Source organism: Oryzias latipes, chromosome 2 (genome assembly GCF_053564925.1).
Source record: "Oryzias latipes strain Hd-rR chromosome 2, Olatipes_Hd-rR_3.1".
Classification (NCBI taxonomy): Eukaryota; Metazoa; Chordata; class Actinopteri; order Beloniformes; family Adrianichthyidae; genus Oryzias; species Oryzias latipes.
In genome coordinates this window covers 22,584,639-22,604,889 of record NC_136238.1, presented here as the reverse complement: position 1 = coordinate 22,604,889, position 20,251 = coordinate 22,584,639, and the positions used below count along the sequence as shown (strand labels likewise).

The 20,251-nt window shown below is 38.9% G+C and overlaps 2 protein-coding genes across 2 annotated transcripts in view; one reads left to right on the top strand and one right to left on the bottom strand.

Annotated features, from left to right (window-relative positions):
* LOC101172511 (uncharacterized) overlaps positions 1 to 20,251 on the top strand; it is a 206,583-nt gene that overhangs the window by 163,819 nt on the left and 22,513 nt on the right. The gene's annotated exons all lie outside the window — the stretch shown is intronic.
* LOC105355287 (NLR family CARD domain-containing protein 3) overlaps positions 1 to 20,251 on the bottom strand; it is a 31,677-nt gene that overhangs the window by 10,860 nt on the left and 566 nt on the right. Inside the window, exons 2-7 of the mRNA XM_078934738.1 lie at positions 20,131 to 20,241; positions 19,461 to 19,580; positions 9,552 to 9,671; positions 8,144 to 8,199; positions 6,265 to 8,056; positions 4,325 to 4,498 (exon numbers count right to left, since the gene is read on the bottom strand). Of these exons, the coding sequence (XP_078790864.1) occupies positions 4,325 to 4,498; positions 6,265 to 8,056; positions 8,144 to 8,199; positions 9,552 to 9,671; positions 19,461 to 19,580; positions 20,131 to 20,241 (2,373 nt within the window). The remainder of the gene's footprint in view (positions 1 to 4,324; positions 4,499 to 6,264; positions 8,057 to 8,143; positions 8,200 to 9,551; positions 9,672 to 19,460; positions 19,581 to 20,130; positions 20,242 to 20,251) is intronic.

Sequence of the window (20,251 nt, the reverse complement as noted above, 5' to 3'; positions counted from 1 at the left end):
GCGATTCCAGGCAGCTCACCATCAAAAGAAAGGACTCTCATAGAAATGGAGATGGAAATGGAGATGGAATGGAACCTGGCCAGGTCTTAGATTGAACAAATCCCGGTAGCACAATATCTGGACACACAGATAGACGTTCCTGTAGCAGTAGCTCCAACTAGCTTCCTGCAACAGTCTGTACTGCGCCATTTTTAAAGAGACACGAAGGTCACGTGGGAATTACCGGAACCGCGCAAGTCTCGCGATAGCTCGTAAGCAGCCGGACAGAACGGAGGGAGAGAGGGCAGGAGAACGGAAAACGGCTGAAAATCACCCGGGTTACACCAACTTTAATCATTTTAAATCATATTTGAAAATCTTTTGTGTTGGACCGAAAGGAAAAGGAAAAGAGGGAAGAAGAGAGAGGGATGATAGAGAGGGAGGGATAGGAGGGTGATTAAACAAAGTGTGTGTGGGGGGGCTTAAATCATGAAGTAGTATAGAGCAGTGTTTTTCAACCAGTGTGCCGCGGCACACTAGTGTGCCGTGGGAGATGGCCAAGTGTGCCGTGAGAAATTGCCCTCATTAACTGATCTAAAAGCAATTACCATCTCCAGGAAATCAGCTCTTTGTTCATCCAAACAGGCCCTGATAAAACACTGATAAGTTAAGAATATGAAATATCATAAAAAAAATTTTTCTTTCTGTTTATATGATTCTATTAAAGACATTTTGATAAGAATAACGGGATACCGCGATTTAGCTGCAGCTATAACTGTGTAAGGAAAAGTCCCGCCCCTTTAACTGTCTCCACCAATCATTCTTAAAGGCTGAATCACATGCCATCAGTCTGACCAATCAGAAGTGGTTAAAGTATTCACTTCCTTGTTTCGATTTAGCGCAAAAAGGTCTCTCTGTTCTAACAAAAATACCAGCTAAAGCTCGTCTTTAGCGGTGTAGCTTTCCACAGAATCTGGTATCAGACTGGAACAAGTGAACAAAACCATGAAGCTCAAAGACGCTGGTCTTTCTGCGGTCGGCGCATTATCGGCACTACATCTCCCATGATGCAGTAAAGTGACTGTTTTAGCACACAATGAGTCTCTCCTCTTAACGTCTTCAAACAACGAACACACATCAAACAGTTTTTAATCTTTTGACTTAATTTTTAATACATCTTTTAGAAAAAAACAGCGGCAGCTTCCAGCTTTTTCTGCAACAATTATCACAAAAATGCATGTGAGATTGCAGAGCGGCTGTAGATCAATACAGACTGAGCTTTTTCTTTTTATTTTATTTATCTATTTGTTTGGATGCTGGTGTGCCGCGGGATTTTTGTCAAGGTTAAAGTGTGCCGTGGCTCAAAAAAGGTTGAAAAACACTGGTATAGAGCAACACGTTTCTGGATGTTTCTAATCAATACAGTCAAGTTCAGATGTAATACAAATCTAGAAGGGGCGGGGCCTGTCCACACACACACAAATGTTATAAACATACCTGTTGGCTCCAAAAATGTTCACATAACAGCATGTACACAATACAAATAATGCCCACACACTCATACTTATGCATTCAAACCAACTAGTGTGAAACATATGGAATCACATCTCTGCCATAAAGTGAAAAAGGCGTAAAGACAACTGAGCGGGCGTATTTAGGAACTGAGTGAGTGAACCTTACAACCGCGCTGGCGCAATTCTAACCGAGCGACCCCGTTTTTACAACTGCAAGGCTGCAATCCTAAATGAGCGGTGATCCTGCTCGGTCACATCCTTTTTGCGCAGTCAGATCCCTTTTGCACGCTCACCTGGATTTACGCGCAGTGTTAAGGGGGCGTTTTTGTCACTTGTGGGGCGATGTTCAGGGGTGTGTTTGTCACTTGGGGGAAGGAACCTTTCTGGTTGATCTGATTGGCTGAAATTTGCATGTCTTATCGGTGAGGCAGAGGGGCGTACAGTACTTTCACAACCATAAGGTGAAAGTCTCACATTTTTTTCAAATGTACGGAGCGGCCCTAATGTGTTGTTGTGTGACTTCGGTAAAGAGGATCTAGGAGAGAACAGCATGATGACGGTATGATGAGAGGAGAGGATGTGAAAGAAGACCCCCCCCCCCATGGTACAAAGGTGCAGATATGTGCATAATGCAGAATAACTCCATTTTGGAAACCCTGAAAATGCAAAGAGACACGATTATGAGGCACAGTTTAAACTGCAAGCTATCAACTACGAGGAGGAACACGGGAATAGAGCAGCTGCAGTTCGGTTTAATTAGATCTTCACAGATTTGGACTTCCTGCTTCAATAACTCTTCTGATAAACTTTCAAATGTGTCAGGAAGTATCTCAATCCTTTTGTATTAACACAGAGAGTGAACTACAAAAACATTTTTAAATAAAATAGATCGTTTTTATTGCCTTTTAATCAAAATTGTTTGTTTCAAGATGTGAATCTAGAAAGAGCAGCGAGCTGGCTGCCAAGGGACCGTCAACAAAGTGCAACTTCTGTGAAACACTATTCTGTAAAAATCAATAAACTTTGAAAAAGCGAAAACATGTCTATACTTATATGAACTGGTAATGAAGACTCGTCAGCATAGTTATGCTACATTATTATTATTATGCTAAATTTAGTTAGAAAGTCAACCTCTATTTTATTGCATATAGTTTTTAAAATTGAATAGAGATATGTATCATAACATATATGCACAATAGCTCTGAAGATACTAAAGTTTCTGTCATCAAACCTCCTGTACTGACTAATCATGACCTTATTGTCCTACTGCAATAAAGATTTTGTCATAATTCACGTTGTTTATTGTTAGGAATTTTTCCTATTTAAATATTGATCAGATTTGATCAAAAATGCTCAATGGCTTTGAAGATGCTGTAGTTACTGACACAAAACCTACTGTACTGACTAATCATGACCTTGTTTTCCCACTACAATAAAAATTACGTAAAAAATTCTAGCATCTTCAGAGTTATTGAGGACTTTTGACCAAATCTGATGCAATTTTCAATATGAAAAATTCCTAAAAATAAACAAAGTGAAGTATTGACATATTCTTTATTTTAGTATGTCAATAAGGTCATTATTATTCTGTACAGATGGTTTGATGACAGTAGCTTCAGTATCTTCATAACTACTGATAACTTTAGCCATGATTCATATCTATTAAAATTTGAAAAAGTATATGCAACAAGATAAAATAAAGATGGACTTTCCTACAAAATATGTACTGTAACACGAATATGCTAATGAGTATTCATTAACAGTTCATATAAATATAGACATTTTTTGTGAGATTTTTGATTTTTACACAGTGGTTTTTCACAGTTCATGACCGTGGTTGCACTTTGTTGACGGTCCCTTGGCAGGAGAGGATGGGGTTATGGGAAATAACATAGCTTTAATTGTGATTGTGTGTGTGTGTGTCTGGCAGGTCAGTGTGTGGTGTGGCTCTTTGACTATCACAGTTAGAAATGTCGGCTATTTGTGTCAAACTTGCCCCCCCTTAGTGTTAGAGGCATTCATAAAAAAAAAACAGGCGGATGTAACATGGATTAAAACCTTAACCAACGACCCAAAACCAAGGAAAGAAAGTGCAGCGGGTTTTTTTGTGCTGTAAATTTTTCTTATGTGAAATTCACTGCATTTGTTACCGTTTTAATGCTTTTGATCCGCGTTACAGCCGCCGTTTCTATTCTTTTAAATCCCCAAAATGAAAGTCCCACCCTGTTGCTTGACATGCAAATTTTAGCCAATCAGATCAACCAGAAAGGTTCCTGCCCCCAAGTGAACAAAAAACGCCCCCTTAAGACTGAGCATAAATCCAGGTGAGGGCGCAAAAAGGATGTGACCGAGCAGGATCACCGTTCAGTTAGGATTGCAGCCTTGCAGTTGTAAAATACAAGGTCGCTTGGTTAGAATTGTGCCAGCGCAGTTGCAAGGTTCACTTACTTAGTTCCTAAATACGTCCGCTCAGTTGTCTTTATGCCCTATTACTTTATGGCAGAGATGTAATTCCATCGTAACATTTCATTCAATCATGCAAAGTGTTTGTGCAAAGGTGAGCTAACACCTGTGCTCAGGTGAGTGTTTATGCGTTCTTCTAAAATGAATGATGGAATGTAAGAAGAAGGAGGGAGAGTGTCCAGCCATCCGCACACCAAGACCCCCGTCGCGGCAATCAAAGCAACCGTTTTCATTCACTACAGTCTTTCCAAAGAATCAAAGATTTTCAATTTCTTGAAATTCCAGAAAATCTTTGAATCCAACCTTTCAGCTTCAGTGAAGAACTACAAATGTAGAAATGAACCAACCAGCAGCTTCAATGTTCTGACCTCAGAGTCTGCAGTCTGCAGTTTGGACTCTCCAGTCCAGAACACAGAATCTTTAGTGATGAATCCTCCAGGCTTTTGTTGCTCAGGTCCAGTTCCATCAGGTAGGACGGGTTGGACTTCAGAGCTGAGACCACAATTTCATAGTGAGTCTCTGAAAGTCCACATCCTATAAGCCTGTGGAGAGAAACAAAGACAGAAACAGGTGATCATATGATGAATTCCTTCAGGACCAGCTGGAGCATGACTGTGAACATGAGTGACTGACTAACATGCAGCTCTCTATGCTGACAGATCCATGAACAACTGTCTACATCCATAGCTGCTCCTGATATCTGCTCCTCTCCCTGTCTCTGCAGCTGCATGCGGTGGAAGTATCATGACCTGCCTCTCGTGGAGACCTTCAGAAACAGCCACAGCTTCATTCTGTGTGTTCTAAAGTTTTGTTTCTGAACTCCAGTCCTCATGTCCACCTTCTTGAAGGCTTTTTCTACTCTGTGTAAACACACCTGCCTCCAGTGACTCATCATCAGCCTCTGTAGAACTCCATGATGAGCTCAGTCAGGTGTGTTGCAGCAGGTAAGATGGAAACCATGCAGGTTGGTGGTTCTGTAGACTGGAGATCAGAAAGCCTGTTCTAAAGCAGAGCTGCAGGAGCTTCAGCCTTTCAGAGTGGATGGAAAGAACCTCCTTCAGGTTCCTCTCTGTTATTTCTACCTCACAGCTTCTTTGACTCCTTCATTCCCTTCAGAACATGCAGCTCAACATTCAGGCTTTTATCATGTGTTCAGAGGGAGATCTCTGTTTGTTTAAGGGAAGCACCAGAGAAAGAGGCTAGGGCACTGAGCCTCAACAGGAAACAGAGAAGTGTCTTCCTACAATAAAAGCAGGTGGACTCTTCAGTTTCTCATTCAAAGCCAGGAATCTTCTCACAGGAGCCGCAGGAGACCATGCTGACATCACTCTGACCTATGACCCATCGGGCTCCTCACAGTTCAAACACACATAGAACATGAGGCTGTTAATGTTCCACGGACTGACATCACACCAGGAGTTGTTTCAAAGACACCTGCTGAATCCATGCAGGTGACTCAAAGCACGTCTGGACTTTCTTCACTGGATCCCACAACCTCGATATGGAGGAACAAGAACCTCTGCAGGTTCCTGTGCAGGTTAGCTGTGATGCTAGTCTTCATTCTGCAGTCCAAACCTCAATTTTGGTCTGATCAATAAAGACTTTCAAAATAAAACTTTATTAACAACATAAACTGCATTTTCAGATTCCAAAAGCCTGGATTGATCCAGTTCATTTTCTGCTGAACTTGTACTCTGGATAAATAAGAATCCAGAAAAACCGAAGAAAGACGTTTAAAACCTGAATCCTTTCAATGGAACTGGATAAACAAATCAATACAGGCACATTAAAAACCAGATTTTAGATAGATTTCCCTGATTTTCTGTCTGCACTGCTGTGTGTTAGACTCAGATCTTTAACAGAGACTGTATGTATGCAGATGATGGTTGACTGAACTGAAGGAACCAAAAGGATCAGAAGAAAGAATCACTGTCTGCTTCAGTTTCTTCCTTTTGCCATCAAACTGTTTAATTCACAGATCAATGATTTATGTAGAAAGAAGATGATAAACAGAAGCAATAGCATTTTAGAAATGGGCTTCTAGAATAACTGATATTGTGGAAATAAAGACATCCTTTCATTCTGGACCGTCTGCTTTGGGTTCAAACCTTTCAGAAGGTTCTGGATTGGATTTCATTTGGACAAATATTATCCCTCTTTGTACTATAGCTAAAAGATCATATGAGTTAAAAACAAACTGAATTTCTTCTTTCATGTTTTTATTTCTAATCATTTTCAAATCTTTCATTCTTTGTCAATCAATCTGAACACTGATCTGATTTATCATCACAATCATTTCTGGACTCACCTGAACTTTCTGCAGTTCCTCACAGCTGGGATCAGTCTCCATTTACCCTCAGCTGATGTCTTGTACTGGTCCAGGTTCAGCTCATCCAGAACCTCCTCTGACATCTGCAGAGTGTAGGCCAGAGCTGAACAGTGGATCTCTGAGAGTCTCTTCTCTGATTTATTCTCTGACTTCAGGAACTCTTGGATCTCCTGATAAACTGAGAGGTCCTTCATCTCCATCAGACAGTGATAGATGTTGATGCTTCTGTCAGGAGAGACTCCTCCAAGAATGATCTCCTTCAGGTTTTTGATGGTTCTCTGGATGGTTTCTGGATTCTTCTCTGTCTGACCCAGCAGGCTTCCTAAGAGTCTCTGGTTGGACTCCACAGAGAGGCCATGAAGGAAGCGAACCAGCAGGTCCAGGTGTCCATTTTGACTCTGCAGGGATTTCTTCATGACTCGCCTCAGAAACTCATCCAGGGATTTGTTCTCCATGTTCTTCTTCAGTAAGTCCTCAATGACCTTTACCTTCCTGTTGGAGTAACAGTGGAACATGTAGACTGCAGCCAGAAACTCCTGAACGCTCAGATGAACAAAGCTGTAGACCGGTTTCTGGAAGATCCCACACTCTCTTCTGAAGATCTCAGTACAAACTCCAGAGTACACTGAGGCCTCTGTGACATCCAGACCACACTGCTGCAGGTCTTCTTGGTAGAACATGATGTTTCCTTTCTCCAGATGTTCAAATGCCAGCCTCCCCAGCTTCAGAAGAACTTCCCTGTCAGTCTCTGTCAGCTCTTGTGGACTTGTCTGATGTTCCTGCTGGTACTTGTTCTTCTTCCTCTTTGTCTGGACCATCAGGAAGTGGGAGTACATGTCAGTCAGGGTGGTGGGCAGCTCTCCTCTCTGCTCTGTGGTCAGCAGGTTCTCCAGAACCACAGCAGTGATCCAGCAGAAGACTGGAACTTCACACATGATGTAGAGGGACATGGAGCCCTTGATGTGGGAGATGATTCTGCTGGATAGCTCTTTATCTGGGAACCTCCTCCTGAAGTACTCCTCCTTCTGAGCATCATTGAAGCCTCGTACTTCTGTCAGTCTGTCCACACATGAAGGAGGGATCTGATTGGCTGCTGCAGGTCTGGAAGTGATCCAGACCAGAGCTGAGGGCAGCAGATGTCCCTGGATGAGGTTAGTGAGCAGCACGTTGACTGAGGACTTGTGTGTGACATCAGACACCACCGGACTGTTGTTGAAGTCCAGAGAAAGTCTGCTTTCATCCAGACCATCAAAGATGAACAGAAGTTTGCAGACAGACAGCTGTTCTGCTGGGATCTTCTGGAGTGTTGGATGGAACAGCTGGATCAGAGTGAGAAGACTGTGCTGCTCATCTCTGATCAAGTTCATCTCCCTGAAGGACAGAGGAACCACAGCACTGATGTCTTGGTTCTCCAAGCCATCGGCCCAGTCCAGAGTGAACTTCTGCACTGAGAAGCTTTTTCCAGCTCCAGCAACTCCGCTGGTCAGAACCCCTCTGATGGATCTGTGTTGGTCAGGGAGGACTTTGAAGATGTCTGGGTTCTTGATTGCAGTGTCATGGAGCTTGTTGGTCTTGGTGGTTGTCTCCAGCTGCATCACCTCATGTTGGGTGTGACCCTCTGGTCTTAGTCTCTCTGTGATGTAGAGCTCAGTGTAGACCCTGTTGAGGGGCATTTCTCTTCCTGCTTCTTCAGTTCCTTCAGCCACATGTTCACTTCTGCTCCTCAGACTGATCTGATGTTCTCCAAACATCTCCTGCAGACCAACATCTGCTGAAAGAGCAGAGAAGAAAGCTCCTTCACGAGTGTTCCACATGTTTCCAGAAGAATCCATCAACAGATGATCAGGCTCTGACTCACCAGCTCTGGGTCTTTCTGCAGACTGGGGTCCACTCCTCTTCTTCTCTCTGTGGACACTAAGGAGAAACGTTAGTGAACAACAATCAAAGAAGTCATTGGGAAGTTCCAGACTGACTGATCAGAGCAGATTCTCTCTTGTCTTCTTCAGACTCAGATATTGTGTGATCGCGACTGGGTTAGCTTTGCTTTGAGCTCATGTCTGTAACGAGCTCAGAGAAAAGTTCAGCTGTTTGCTTCATCCTCATAGACTGAGCTTTGTGTCCTCAAGAGTTGTCAAACTCTTTTTTTTACTATTAGACCTAAAGCGCTCACAGAAGATGATTGATCCTCCAGCTTGGATCAGCTGATGATACATGGTACCACTCCATGCTATATCAAAGACCTCATAGTCCCTTACCACCCAAACAGAACACTTGGCTGACAAAATGCAGGACTGCTTGTGGTTCCTAGAATTTTTAAAAGTACAGCTGGAGACTACAACCACCAAGCCCCTGTTTTATGGAATAAGTTCCCAGCTCATGTAAGAGAGGCCAACACAGTTCTACATTCAAAGTCAGGCTTAAACATATCTCTTTGGACATGCTTGTTGTCAGACTAGCTAGAAATCAGAGAATATTTAACTTACTGTTAAAATGTTTAAATTAAACTTAATAACAATAACATTTAGTTGTTAGTAGGCTGCTAGAAGTTTGAAGCTGGAGAAAGTATGGTGCACTGGGGTTAAGTCCTCTATTCTTTTCTACTTCTACTCTCCTTTCCTCATCTATTCTTGATAATTATTTATCACTTAGCTTTCTATGCTTCTGTTTGGTTCAGTGTAATTCAAATACTGCCCCTCTTTCCCAGTGGGAGTGCTTCCAGATTCCAGTTGGCTCGTCCGTGCTACAGTACATGACCTCGCACCTCATCTCTGGCTCATCTCTACGTCTGGTCCTACACTTGGTTGTGGATCCTGCCTCTGGCTCATCTAGTGCCCCCAGCCGTCCCCCAACTTCATCTGGATAAGGATCATCTGCTGGACTATTTAAATATGTAGTTGTGGCATTGGATAAGCTAATTCTCTCTAAGGATTTTGGTACATCGGAGCTGCTTAGGACGGTGTAAATTGTTTTGAATGCCGCTATGAGTACCAAGCAGTCCTGTTACATCGCGCAAACAATCATGTGTTACAAATAATGTCTACAAAATAAAGGCTGATGTTATTGGCACATATTTTAAATGCATCCAAGACTCATCCTTTCTCTGGGTCCGTGTGGAGATGTCCAACTCATTTCTTTCCTCTCAGACCTAAAGCTCTCACAGCAGATGGTTGACCTTCCTGGATGGATCAGCTGATGTTCTTGATGAAAATATTGTTGTTCCTGCTGAGAGCTGAACTCTGCTTTGTTCACTAGAAACTGCTTCTTACTGTGAGTCTGAAGGTACTGGCCCAGTTGTGAAGGCTAGAGGATTATCTTTGGACTGGTCACTCTTCATGGAGCCACAGCTGGAGGCTACAGACTGGCCTCTCTGTGTGACCTGTTGACCTCTGCAAACACCAAACCATCAGAGTGTTGGAGGATCTGCTTCTTCATGAACAGCTGATGGACTTTGACATGAACACAGACTGAGCTGTTTAGTCTGGAATAACATGACATGTTTGGATCAACAGTTTCCAGTTGGAGTCTTTTTTAGAAAAGTTTATATATGGCATGACCCCATGCTGTATTAAATGTCTCTTAGTGCCTTACCATCCAAACAGAACACTTGGCTCACAAAATGCAGGATTGCTTGTGGTTTCTAGAATTTGTAAAAGTACAGTTGGAGGTAGAGCCTTTAGCCACCAAGCCCCTGTTTTATGGAATTAGCTCCCAGCTCATGTAAGACAGGCCGACACAGTTCTACATTCAAAGTCAGGCTTAAACATATCCCTTGGACAGGCTTATTGTCAGACTAGCTAGAAATCAGAGAAAATTTAACTTACTGTTAATGTGTTTAAATTAAACTTAATTACAATAACAATTAGTTGTTAGCAGGCTGCTAGTAATTTTGAAGCTGGGGAAAGTATGATGCACTGGGGTTCAGTCCTCTATTTTTTTCTACTTCTACTCTCCTTCCCTCTTCTATTCTTGATCATTATTTATCACTTAGCTCTCTATGCTTCTGTTTGGTTCAGTGTAATTCAAATACTGCCCCTCTTTCCCAGTGGGAGTGCTTCCAGATTCCAGTTGGCTCGTCCGTGCTACAGTACATGACCTCGCACCTCATCTCTGGCTCATCTCTACTACTGGTCCTACACTTGGTTGTGGATCCTGCCTCTGGCTCGTCTCGTGCCCCCAGCCGTCCCCCAACTTTATCTTAATGAAGCTCATCTACTGGACTATTTAAATATGTAGTTGTGGCGTTATATATGCCAGTGTTTTTCAACCAGTGTGCCGCGGCACACTAGTGTGCCATGGGAAATTGCCCTCATTAACTGATCTAAAAACATTTTCCATCTCCAGGAAATCAGCTCTTTGTTCATCCAAACAAACCCTGATAAACACTGAGAAATTAGGAATATGAAAAAAACATAAAATACTTTTTTCTTTGTGTTTATTTGATTCTATTAAAGACATTTTGATAAGAACGACGGTACTGCGATTTAGCTTAAACCCTGATGGAGGAAAAGTCCCGCCCCTTTAACTGTCTCCACCAATCATTCTTGAAGGCTTAATTACATGTCATCAGTCTGATCAATCAGAAGTGCTTAAAGTCTTCACTTCCTTGTTCCCATTTAGTCTCTAAGTTTTAACAAAAAACCCAGCTAAAGCTCGTCTTTAGCGGTGTACCTTTCTAAAGAATCCGGTGTCAGACCGTTGAACAAGTGAACAAAACAATGAAGATCAGAGAAACTTGTCTGTCTGCTGTAGGCGGATTTTCGGCACTACATCTCCCATGATGCATTGGCTTAAAGGGACAGTGTCTCAGCGTATGAGTCGTCCTTGTTAAAGTCTTGAAATCACAAAAAACACACAGTTTCTACATCTTCTAACTTTAATTTTATTTAATCTTTTAGAAAAAACTCCTGCAACTTCCTGCTTTTTCTGCCATAATTATCACAAAAATGCACGTGAGATTGTGTGTGTGTGTGTGGGGGGGGGGGGCTGTCGATCAATACAGACTATGAATTTCTGCTTGTTTTTTTTTTTTTGGATGCTGGTGTGCCGCAGGATTTTTGTCAAGGTTAAGGTGTGCCGTGCCTCAAAAAAGGTTGAAAAACACTGAGATAAGCTAATTCTCTATAAGGGTTTTAGTACATTGGAGCTGCTTAGGACAGTGTAAGTTGTTTTGAATGCCACCAAGAGTACTGAGCAGTCCTGTTACACCGGGCAAACAATCATGCGTTACCAATCATGTCTACAAAAAAAGGTGATGTTATTGGCACGTATTTTAAATGCATCCAAGACTCATCCTTCCTCTGGGTTCATTTGGAGTTGTCCAACTCTTTTTTTTCTCTCTGACCTTCCAGCAGACGGTTGACCTTCCTGGATGGATCAGCTGATGTTCTTTTTGTACACAAAGGGAAATTCTTTCGCCGCATTTGACCCATCCCCTTGTGGAGCGTAAGCTGCAGCCAAACCACGCTCGGGAGGCGGTAGCGTTAAGGATCTTACCTAGAGACCAAGGTTATTATAGTTAACGAAAACGAACGAAAAAACTAAAACTAGAACTGAAAAAACATTTTCGTTAACTGAAATAAAAATAAAAACGAGCGTTTTAAAAAAGAACGAAAACTAACTAAAACAATTTGTTGTGTGTATAAAACGAACTGAAACTAACTAATATTAACCCCAAAATATACTTCGTTTTCGTCTTTGTTAATACATAAGTCTTTTGGGTTGAAATAAAGTTTATTTACTTCACGCTGCTAGTTTTACTGTGTATCTGAACCTTACGGCATTACGTTGTCTGTGACGTCACATGATGTCTGTCAGACACTGCCGGCTAACGTGGTCATAGACCTTTACATGAGCGTGCTGGCTGCATTAAAAGTTGGGAGAAAGCGGGAGAGTCCTATCTGGGACTTTTTTGAATATAACAGCGTCGAAAACAAAAGTAAGTTCCTTGTAGTCGAAGCAGGAGACAACATTTGTGGAACTCTCCTCAAAGAGAAAAACCCTACGAATCTAAAAGTACATTTAAAAAGCGCACACAACAACGCAAATCAACAGTACCTAGACAGGCTAGCCTGTCGCCCGCCCTCCCCCGAAAAAGAAGCGAGAGCAGATAACGTAATGCTGTTATCGGCTGTTGTATTTTAATTTAAGGATAGTTGTCCTTGTGCCCTCTGAATAATGACCGCGGTCAAGTGAGCCGACATCTGTGGAAGTGCGGTCTCACTAGCCGTCACTGACTTTTTGCATGCGCGTTTACATCATAGTTTACGGTGCACACCGCCAGCAAGCTGAAAAGACGGTATAAAGCGCTAATATCACCCATGTCACTGTTACTCATTATCAAATAACATGTACTGTGCTCAGAAATCGATGAGAGATATTGCAGCTCTATATTGTCATTTGATGTACAGATTTATTCATTTATATTGCATGTCTGACCATTCTATAATGAACTACCAAGAATAATGTGTTTGTTTGAAATATATGCAATCAGACAGATTCTAAAAGTGAGTTTGAACACTAACAAGAGTGTTTTGTGTGGTGTTGAGCATGGCATGGAATGGAATGAAACAAAAATAAAGATTCTCCACGTAAAATGCCACATCTGGTCCAGTCATGTCAATTCATTCTAAAGTGGCTTCTGTCTAAGATTACACAAAACTTTCAATGGATTATTGTTGTTAATGATGATCACTAATATAACAGCAAGTTTGAAGAAGATTTACTGTATAAAATTAGAGATATTGATATTATAGTCTCATTCAGGCCTCCTCATTCAAAGTCAGAGTGTAACATGGAAACCACCCAAAATGCCACTTTATTAAAAGATTACACAAAAGTTTCACTGGATTATTGTTGGTGAGCATCTTAACTAATATCAAAGCAAGTTTGAAGAAGATTTACTGTATAAAATTAGAGATATTGATATTATAGTCTCATTCAGGCCTCCTCATTCAAAGTCAGAGTGTAACATGGAAACCACCCAAAATGCCACTTTATTAAAAGATTACACAAAAGTTTCACTGGATTATTGTTGGTGAGCATCTTAACTAATATCAAAGCAAGTTTGAAGAAGATTTACTGTATAAAATTAGAGATATTGCCATTATAGTCTCATTCAGGCCTCCTCATTCAGTCAGCATATAACATGGAAACCACCCACAATTCCACTTTATTAAAAGATTACACAAAAAAAGTCACTGTATTATTGTTAGTAATAATTTTCATGATCATCTCAGCATGTTTGAAGAATATTGACTGGAGAAAATTACAGATATGAAAGTTTTAGTTCTACTAGGCATCCTGCCTTTATAGTTAAAGTAGAACATTTGATCCACCCAAAATGACACTTTTTCCAAAGGTGACGTAAAACTTCCCCCGGGGGTATTGTTGGTGATGATGTTTACTAACATCACAGCAAGTTTGAAGTAGATTGACTGGAGAAAATTAGAGAAAGTGATATAATAGACCGATTCAGGCCTCTTCATTCATAGTCAGATTGTAACATGTAAACTATCTAAAATGCTACTTTATTAAAAGGTGACGCTAAAATTTCACTGGATTATTGTTGGTGATGATGTTCATGTTCATCGCAGCAAGTTTGAAGATTTACTGCAGAAAAATACTCTAACCATGTATTTACTTAATATAGAGGTTTATAAACATTTTATACTATGAATAAGGAGGTCTGAATTGGTCTATTATGTCAATATCTTTACTTTTCTACAGTCATTCTTCTTCAAACTTGCTGTGATGATCATGGACACCATTACTAACAATAATCCAGTGAACGTTTAGCGTCACCTTTGAAAAAAGGGTATTTTTTAAGGTTTAAATATTACACTATAACTGTGAATTGGTCTATAACTTGACTTTCTCTAGTTTTCTCCAGTCAAATTTGTTCAAACTTGCCGTGATGTTAGTGAACAACACTTCCAACAATAATGTGTTAAATGTTTGGCGTCACCTTTGTAACAAATTTTATTTTGGATGGTTATACGTAATACTATGAATGAAAAGGCAGCATGCTGAAGTGTACTATAACTTTGATTTCTCTAATTTTCTCCAGTCAATCTTCTTCAAACTTGCTGGCATAATCATGAACATCATAATTAACAATAATCCAGTGAAATTTTTGTGTAGTCTTTTAATAAATTGGCATTTTGCGTGGTTTCCATGTTATATGCTGACTGAATGAGACAGCCTGAATGAGACTAATGGCAATATCTCTAATTTTATACAGTAAATCTTCTTCAAACTTTCTTTGATATTAGTTAAGATGCTAACCAACAATAATCCAGTGAAACTTTTGTGTAATCTTTTAATAAAGTGGCATTTTGGGTGGTTTCCATGTTACACTCTGACTTTGAATGAGGAGGCCTGAATGAGACTATAATATCAATATCTCTAATTTTATACAGTAAATCTTCAAACTTGCTGTGATATTAGTTAAGATGCTAACCAACAATAATCCAGTGAAACTTTTGTGTAATCTTTTAATAAAGTGGCATTTTGGGTGTTTTCCATGTTATATGCTGACTGAATGAGACAGCCTGAATGAGACTATAATGGCAATATCTCTAATTTTATACAGTAAATCTTCTTCAAACTTGCTGTGATATTAGTTAAAATCCTAACCAACAATAATCCAGTGAAACTTTTGTGTAATCTTTTAATAAATTGGCATTTTGGGGGGTTTCTATGTTATATGCTGACTGAATGAGGAGGCCTGAATGAGACTATAATATCAATATCTCTAATTTTATACAGTAAATCTTCTTCAAATTTGCTGTGATATTAGTTAAGATGCTAACCAACAATAATCCAGTGAAACTTTTGTGTAATATTTTAATAAAGTGGCATTTTGGGTGTTTTCCATGTTATATGCTGACTGAATGAGACAGCCTGAATGAGACTATAATGGCAATATCTCTAATTTTATACAGTAAATCTTCTTCAAACTTGCTTTGATATTAGTTAAGATGCTAGCCAACAATACTCCAGTGAAACTTTTGTGTAATCTTTTAATAAAGTGGCATTTTGGGTGGTTTCCATGTTACACTCTGACTTTGAATGAGGAGGCCTGAATGAGACTATAATATCAATATCTCTAATTTTATACAGTAAATCTTCAAACTTGCTGTGATATTAGTTAAGATGCTAACCAACAATAATCCAGTGAAACTTTTGTGTAATCTTTTAATAAAGTGGCATTTTGGGTGGTTTCCATGTTACACTCTGACTTTGAATGAGGAGGCCTGAATGAGACTATAATATCAATATCTCTAATTTTATACAGTAAATCTTCTTCAAACTTGCTTTGATATTAGTTAAGATGCTCACCAACAATAATCCAGTGAAACTTTTGTGTAATCTTTTAATAAAGTGGCAATTTGGGTGGTTTCCATGTTACACTCTGACTTTGAATGAGGAGGCCTGAATGAGACTATAATATCAATATCTCTAATTTTATACAGTAAATCTTCTTTAAACTTGCTGTGATATTAGTTAAGATGCTAACCAACAATAATCCAGTGAAACTTTTGTGTAATCTTTTAATAAAGTGGCATTTTGGGGGGTTTCCATGTTATATGCTGACTGAATGAGACAGCCTGAATGAGACTATAATGGCAATATCTCTAATTTTATACAGTAAATCTTCTTCAAACTTTCTTTGATATTAGTTAAGATGCTAACCAACAATAATCCAGTGAAACTTTTGTGTAATCTTTTAATAAAGTGGCATTTTGGGTGGTTTCCATGTTACACTCTGACTTTGAATGAGGAGGCCTGAATGAGACTATAATATCAATATCTCTAATTTTATACAGTAAATCTTCAAACTTGCTGTGATATTAGTTAAGATGCTAACCAACAATAATCCAGTGAAACTTTTGTGTAATCTTTTAATAAAGTGGCATTTTGGGTGTTTTCCATGTTATATGCTGACTGAATGAGACAGCCTGAATGAGACTATAATGGCAATATCTCTAATTTTATACAGTAAATCTTCTTCAAACTTGCTGTGATATTAGTTAAAATCCTAACCAACAATAATCCAGTGAAACTTTTGTGTAATCTTTTAATAAATTGGCATTTTGGGGGGTTTCTATGTTATATGCTGACTGAATGAGGAGGCCTGAATGAGACTATAATATCAATATCTCTAATTTTATACAGTAAATCTTCTTCAAATTTGCTGTGATATTAGTTAAGATGCTAACCAACAATAATCCAGTGAAACTTTTGTGTAATATTTTAATAAAGTGGCATTTTGGGTGTTTTCCATGTTATATGCTGACTGAATGAGACAGCCTGAATGAGACTATAATGGCAATATCTCTAATTTTATACAGTAAATCTTCTTCAAACTTGCTTTGATATTAGTTAAGATGCTAGCCAACAATACTCCAGTGAAACTTTTGTGTAATCTTTTAATAAAGTGGCATTTTGGGTGGTTTCCATGTTACACTCTGACTTTGAATGAGGAGGCCTGAATGAGACTATAATATCAATATCTCTAATTTTATACAGTAAATCTTCAAACTTGCTGTGATATTAGTTAAGATGCTAACCAACAATAATCCAGTGAAACTTTTGTGTAATCTTTTAATAAAGTGGCATTTTGGGTGGTTTCCATGTTACACTCTGACTTTGAATGAGGAGGCCTGAATGAGACTATAATATCAATATCTCTAATTTTATACAGTAAATCTTCTTCAAACTTGCTTTGATATTAGTTAAGATGCTCACCAACAATAATCCAGTGAAACTTTTGTGTAATCTTTTAATAAAGTGGCAATTTGGGTGGTTTCCATGTTACACTCTGACTTTGAATGAGGAGGCCTGAATGAGACTATAATATCAATATCTCTAATTTTATACAGTAAATCTTCTTTAAACTTGCTGTGATATTAGTTAAGATGCTAAACAACAATAATCCAGTGAAACTTTTGTGTAATCTTTTAATAAAGTGGCATTTTGGGGGGTTTCCATGTTATATGCTGACTGAATGAGACAGCCTGAATGAGACTATAATGGCAATATCTCTAATTTTATACAGTAAATCTTCTTCAAACTTTCTTTGATATTAGTTAAGATGCTAACCAACAATAATCCAGTGAAACTTTTGTGTAATCTTTTAATAAAGTGGCATTTTGGGTGGTTTCCATGTTACACTCTGACTTTGAATGAGGAGGCCTGAATGAGACTATAATATCAATATCTCTAATTTTATACAGTAAATCTTCAAACTTGCTGTGATATTAGTTAAGATGCTAACCAACAATAATCCAGTGAAACTTTTGTGTAATCTTTTAATAAAGTGGCATTTTGGGTGTTTTCCATGTTATATGCTGACTGAATGAGACAGCCTGAATGAGACTATAATGGCAATATCTCTAATTTTATACAGTCAATCTTCTTCAAACTTGCTGTGATATTAGTTAAGATCCTAACCAACAATAATCCAGTGAAACTTTTGTGTAATCTTTTAATAAATTGGCATTTTGGGGGGTTTCTATGTTATATGCTGACTGAATGAGGAGGCCTGAATGAGACTATAATATCAATATCTCTAATTTTATACAGTAAATCTTCTTCAAATTTTCTGTGATATTAGTTAAGATGCTAACCAACAATAATCCAGTGAAACTTTTGTGTAATATTTTAATAAAGTGGCATTTTGGGTGTTTTCCATGTTATATGCTGACTGAATGAGACAGCCTGAATGAGACTATAATGGCAATATCTCTAATTTTATACAGTAAATCTTCTTCAAACTTGCTTTGATATTAGTTAAGATGCTAAACAACAATAATCCAGTGAAACTTTTGTGTAATCTTTTAATAAAGTGGCATTTTGGGGGGTTTCCATGTTATATGCTGACTGAATGAGACAGCCTGAATGAGACTATAATGGCAATATCTCTAATTTTATACAGTAAATCTTCTTCAAACTTGCTTTGATATTAGTTAAGATGCTCACCAACAATAATCCAGTGAAACTTTTGTGTAATCTTTTAATAAAGTGGCATTTTGGGTGGTTTCCATGTTACACTCTGACTTTGAATGAGGAGGCCTGAATGAGACTATAATATCAATATCTCTAATTTTATACAGTAAATCTTCTTCAAACTTGCTGTTATATTAGTGAACATCATTAACAACAATAATCCATTGAAAGTTTTGTGTAATCTTAGACAGAAGCCACTTTAGAATGAATTGACATGACTGGACCAGATGTGGCATTTTACGTGGAGAATCTTTATTTTTGTTTCATTCCATTCCATGCCATGCTCAACACCACACAAAACACTCTTGTTAGTGTTCAAACTCACTTTTAGAATCTGTCTGATTGCATATATTTCAAACAAACACATTATTCTTGGTAGTTCATTATAGAATGGTCAGACATGCAATATAAATGAATAAATCTGTACATCAAATGACAATATAGAGCTGCAATGTCTCTCATTGATTTCTGAGCACAGTACATGTTATTTGATAATGAGTAACAGTGACATGGGTGATATTAGCGCTTTATACCGTCTTTTCAGCTCGCTGGCGGTGTGCACCCTAAACTATGATGTAAACGCACATGCAAAAAGTCAGTGACGGCTAGCGAGACCGCACTTCCACAGATGTCGGCTCACTTGACCGCGGTGAATAATAAGTGTTTCAAAATGTATCTTTGATTTAGTTTTTATCATACAATACTTATTCTGGTGATTTTGAATCATGCACCTGAGAAATATCCTAATTTACAAAAAAAAAAAGAAAAAACTAAAACTAACACTAAAACTAATAAAAACTAAACTAAAACGAAGCAATTTCAAAAAATAAAAACTAATAAAAACTAGTAAAGCAGCCTCTAAAAACTAATTAAAACTAAATAAATTTAAAAACAAAAATTCAAAACGAAATAAAAACTAAAACTTATAAAAAATCCGAAACTATTATAACCTTGCTAGAGACCCTCACTGGTTGATGTTAATTGCTCACCATTGATATGGTAATTGCCCCCAGTACCATTGTTCATTCCCCTCCGGGAATCGAACCCTGTTTTCCTGCATGGTAGCTTCTCACCTTACCAACAAAGCTACCCAGCCGCATGATGTGAACATTGTTGTTCCTGCTGAGAGCTGAACTCTGCTTTGTTCACTAGAAACTGCTTCTTACTGTGAGTCTGAAGGTACTGGCCCAGTTGTGAAGGCTAGAAGATTATCTTTGGACTGGTCACTCTTCATGGATCCACAGCTGGAGGCTACAGACTGGACTCTCTGTGTGACCTGTTGACCTCTGCAAACACCAAACCATCAGAGTGTTGGAGGATCTGCTTCTTCATGAACAGCTGATGGACTTTGACATGAACACAGACTGAGCTGTTTAGTCTGGAATAACATGACATGTTTGGATCAACAGTTTCCAGTTGGAGGGAAAAGGTTTCAGCATTTTCTGTCAGTCAATCCAGACTTTTTTCTAGAAAAGCTGATTCCAATTCTCCATGTAGAAATGTAGAAATTCTGATAGCAGAAAGTCAAACTAGAACAATGTGATGTTTGGAAAGCATGAAAATCTGAATCCTAGGAGTCTGCAGTGATTCTTCTCATTAGACTGGAGCTGCTGTCAGTCAGAGTCAGCAGTCAACATGTTTTCTTCTCCAACATCTCTGATGTCTCTCAGAGACTCTCAGAAGACTCAACTGAAAAGATCTCATCACACACATGATGCTCCAAGTGAGTCTGATCAGAGAGATCCAGAACTGAACCAGACCTCAAGTCCTTCATCCAGAAAACTGTTGATCATCTGAACTAGAATCCAGCCTCCAAAAACTCTGACAAACACTTACTGTTCCACTCCTGAACTGATGTCCTTGAAGTTTATTGGTAAATCCTTTAATCTGTCACTCCTGTTGGACCCCCAGCTGGATTCAGATCCAGATCCAGGTCCAGGTTGGTTCCTGTGAAGAA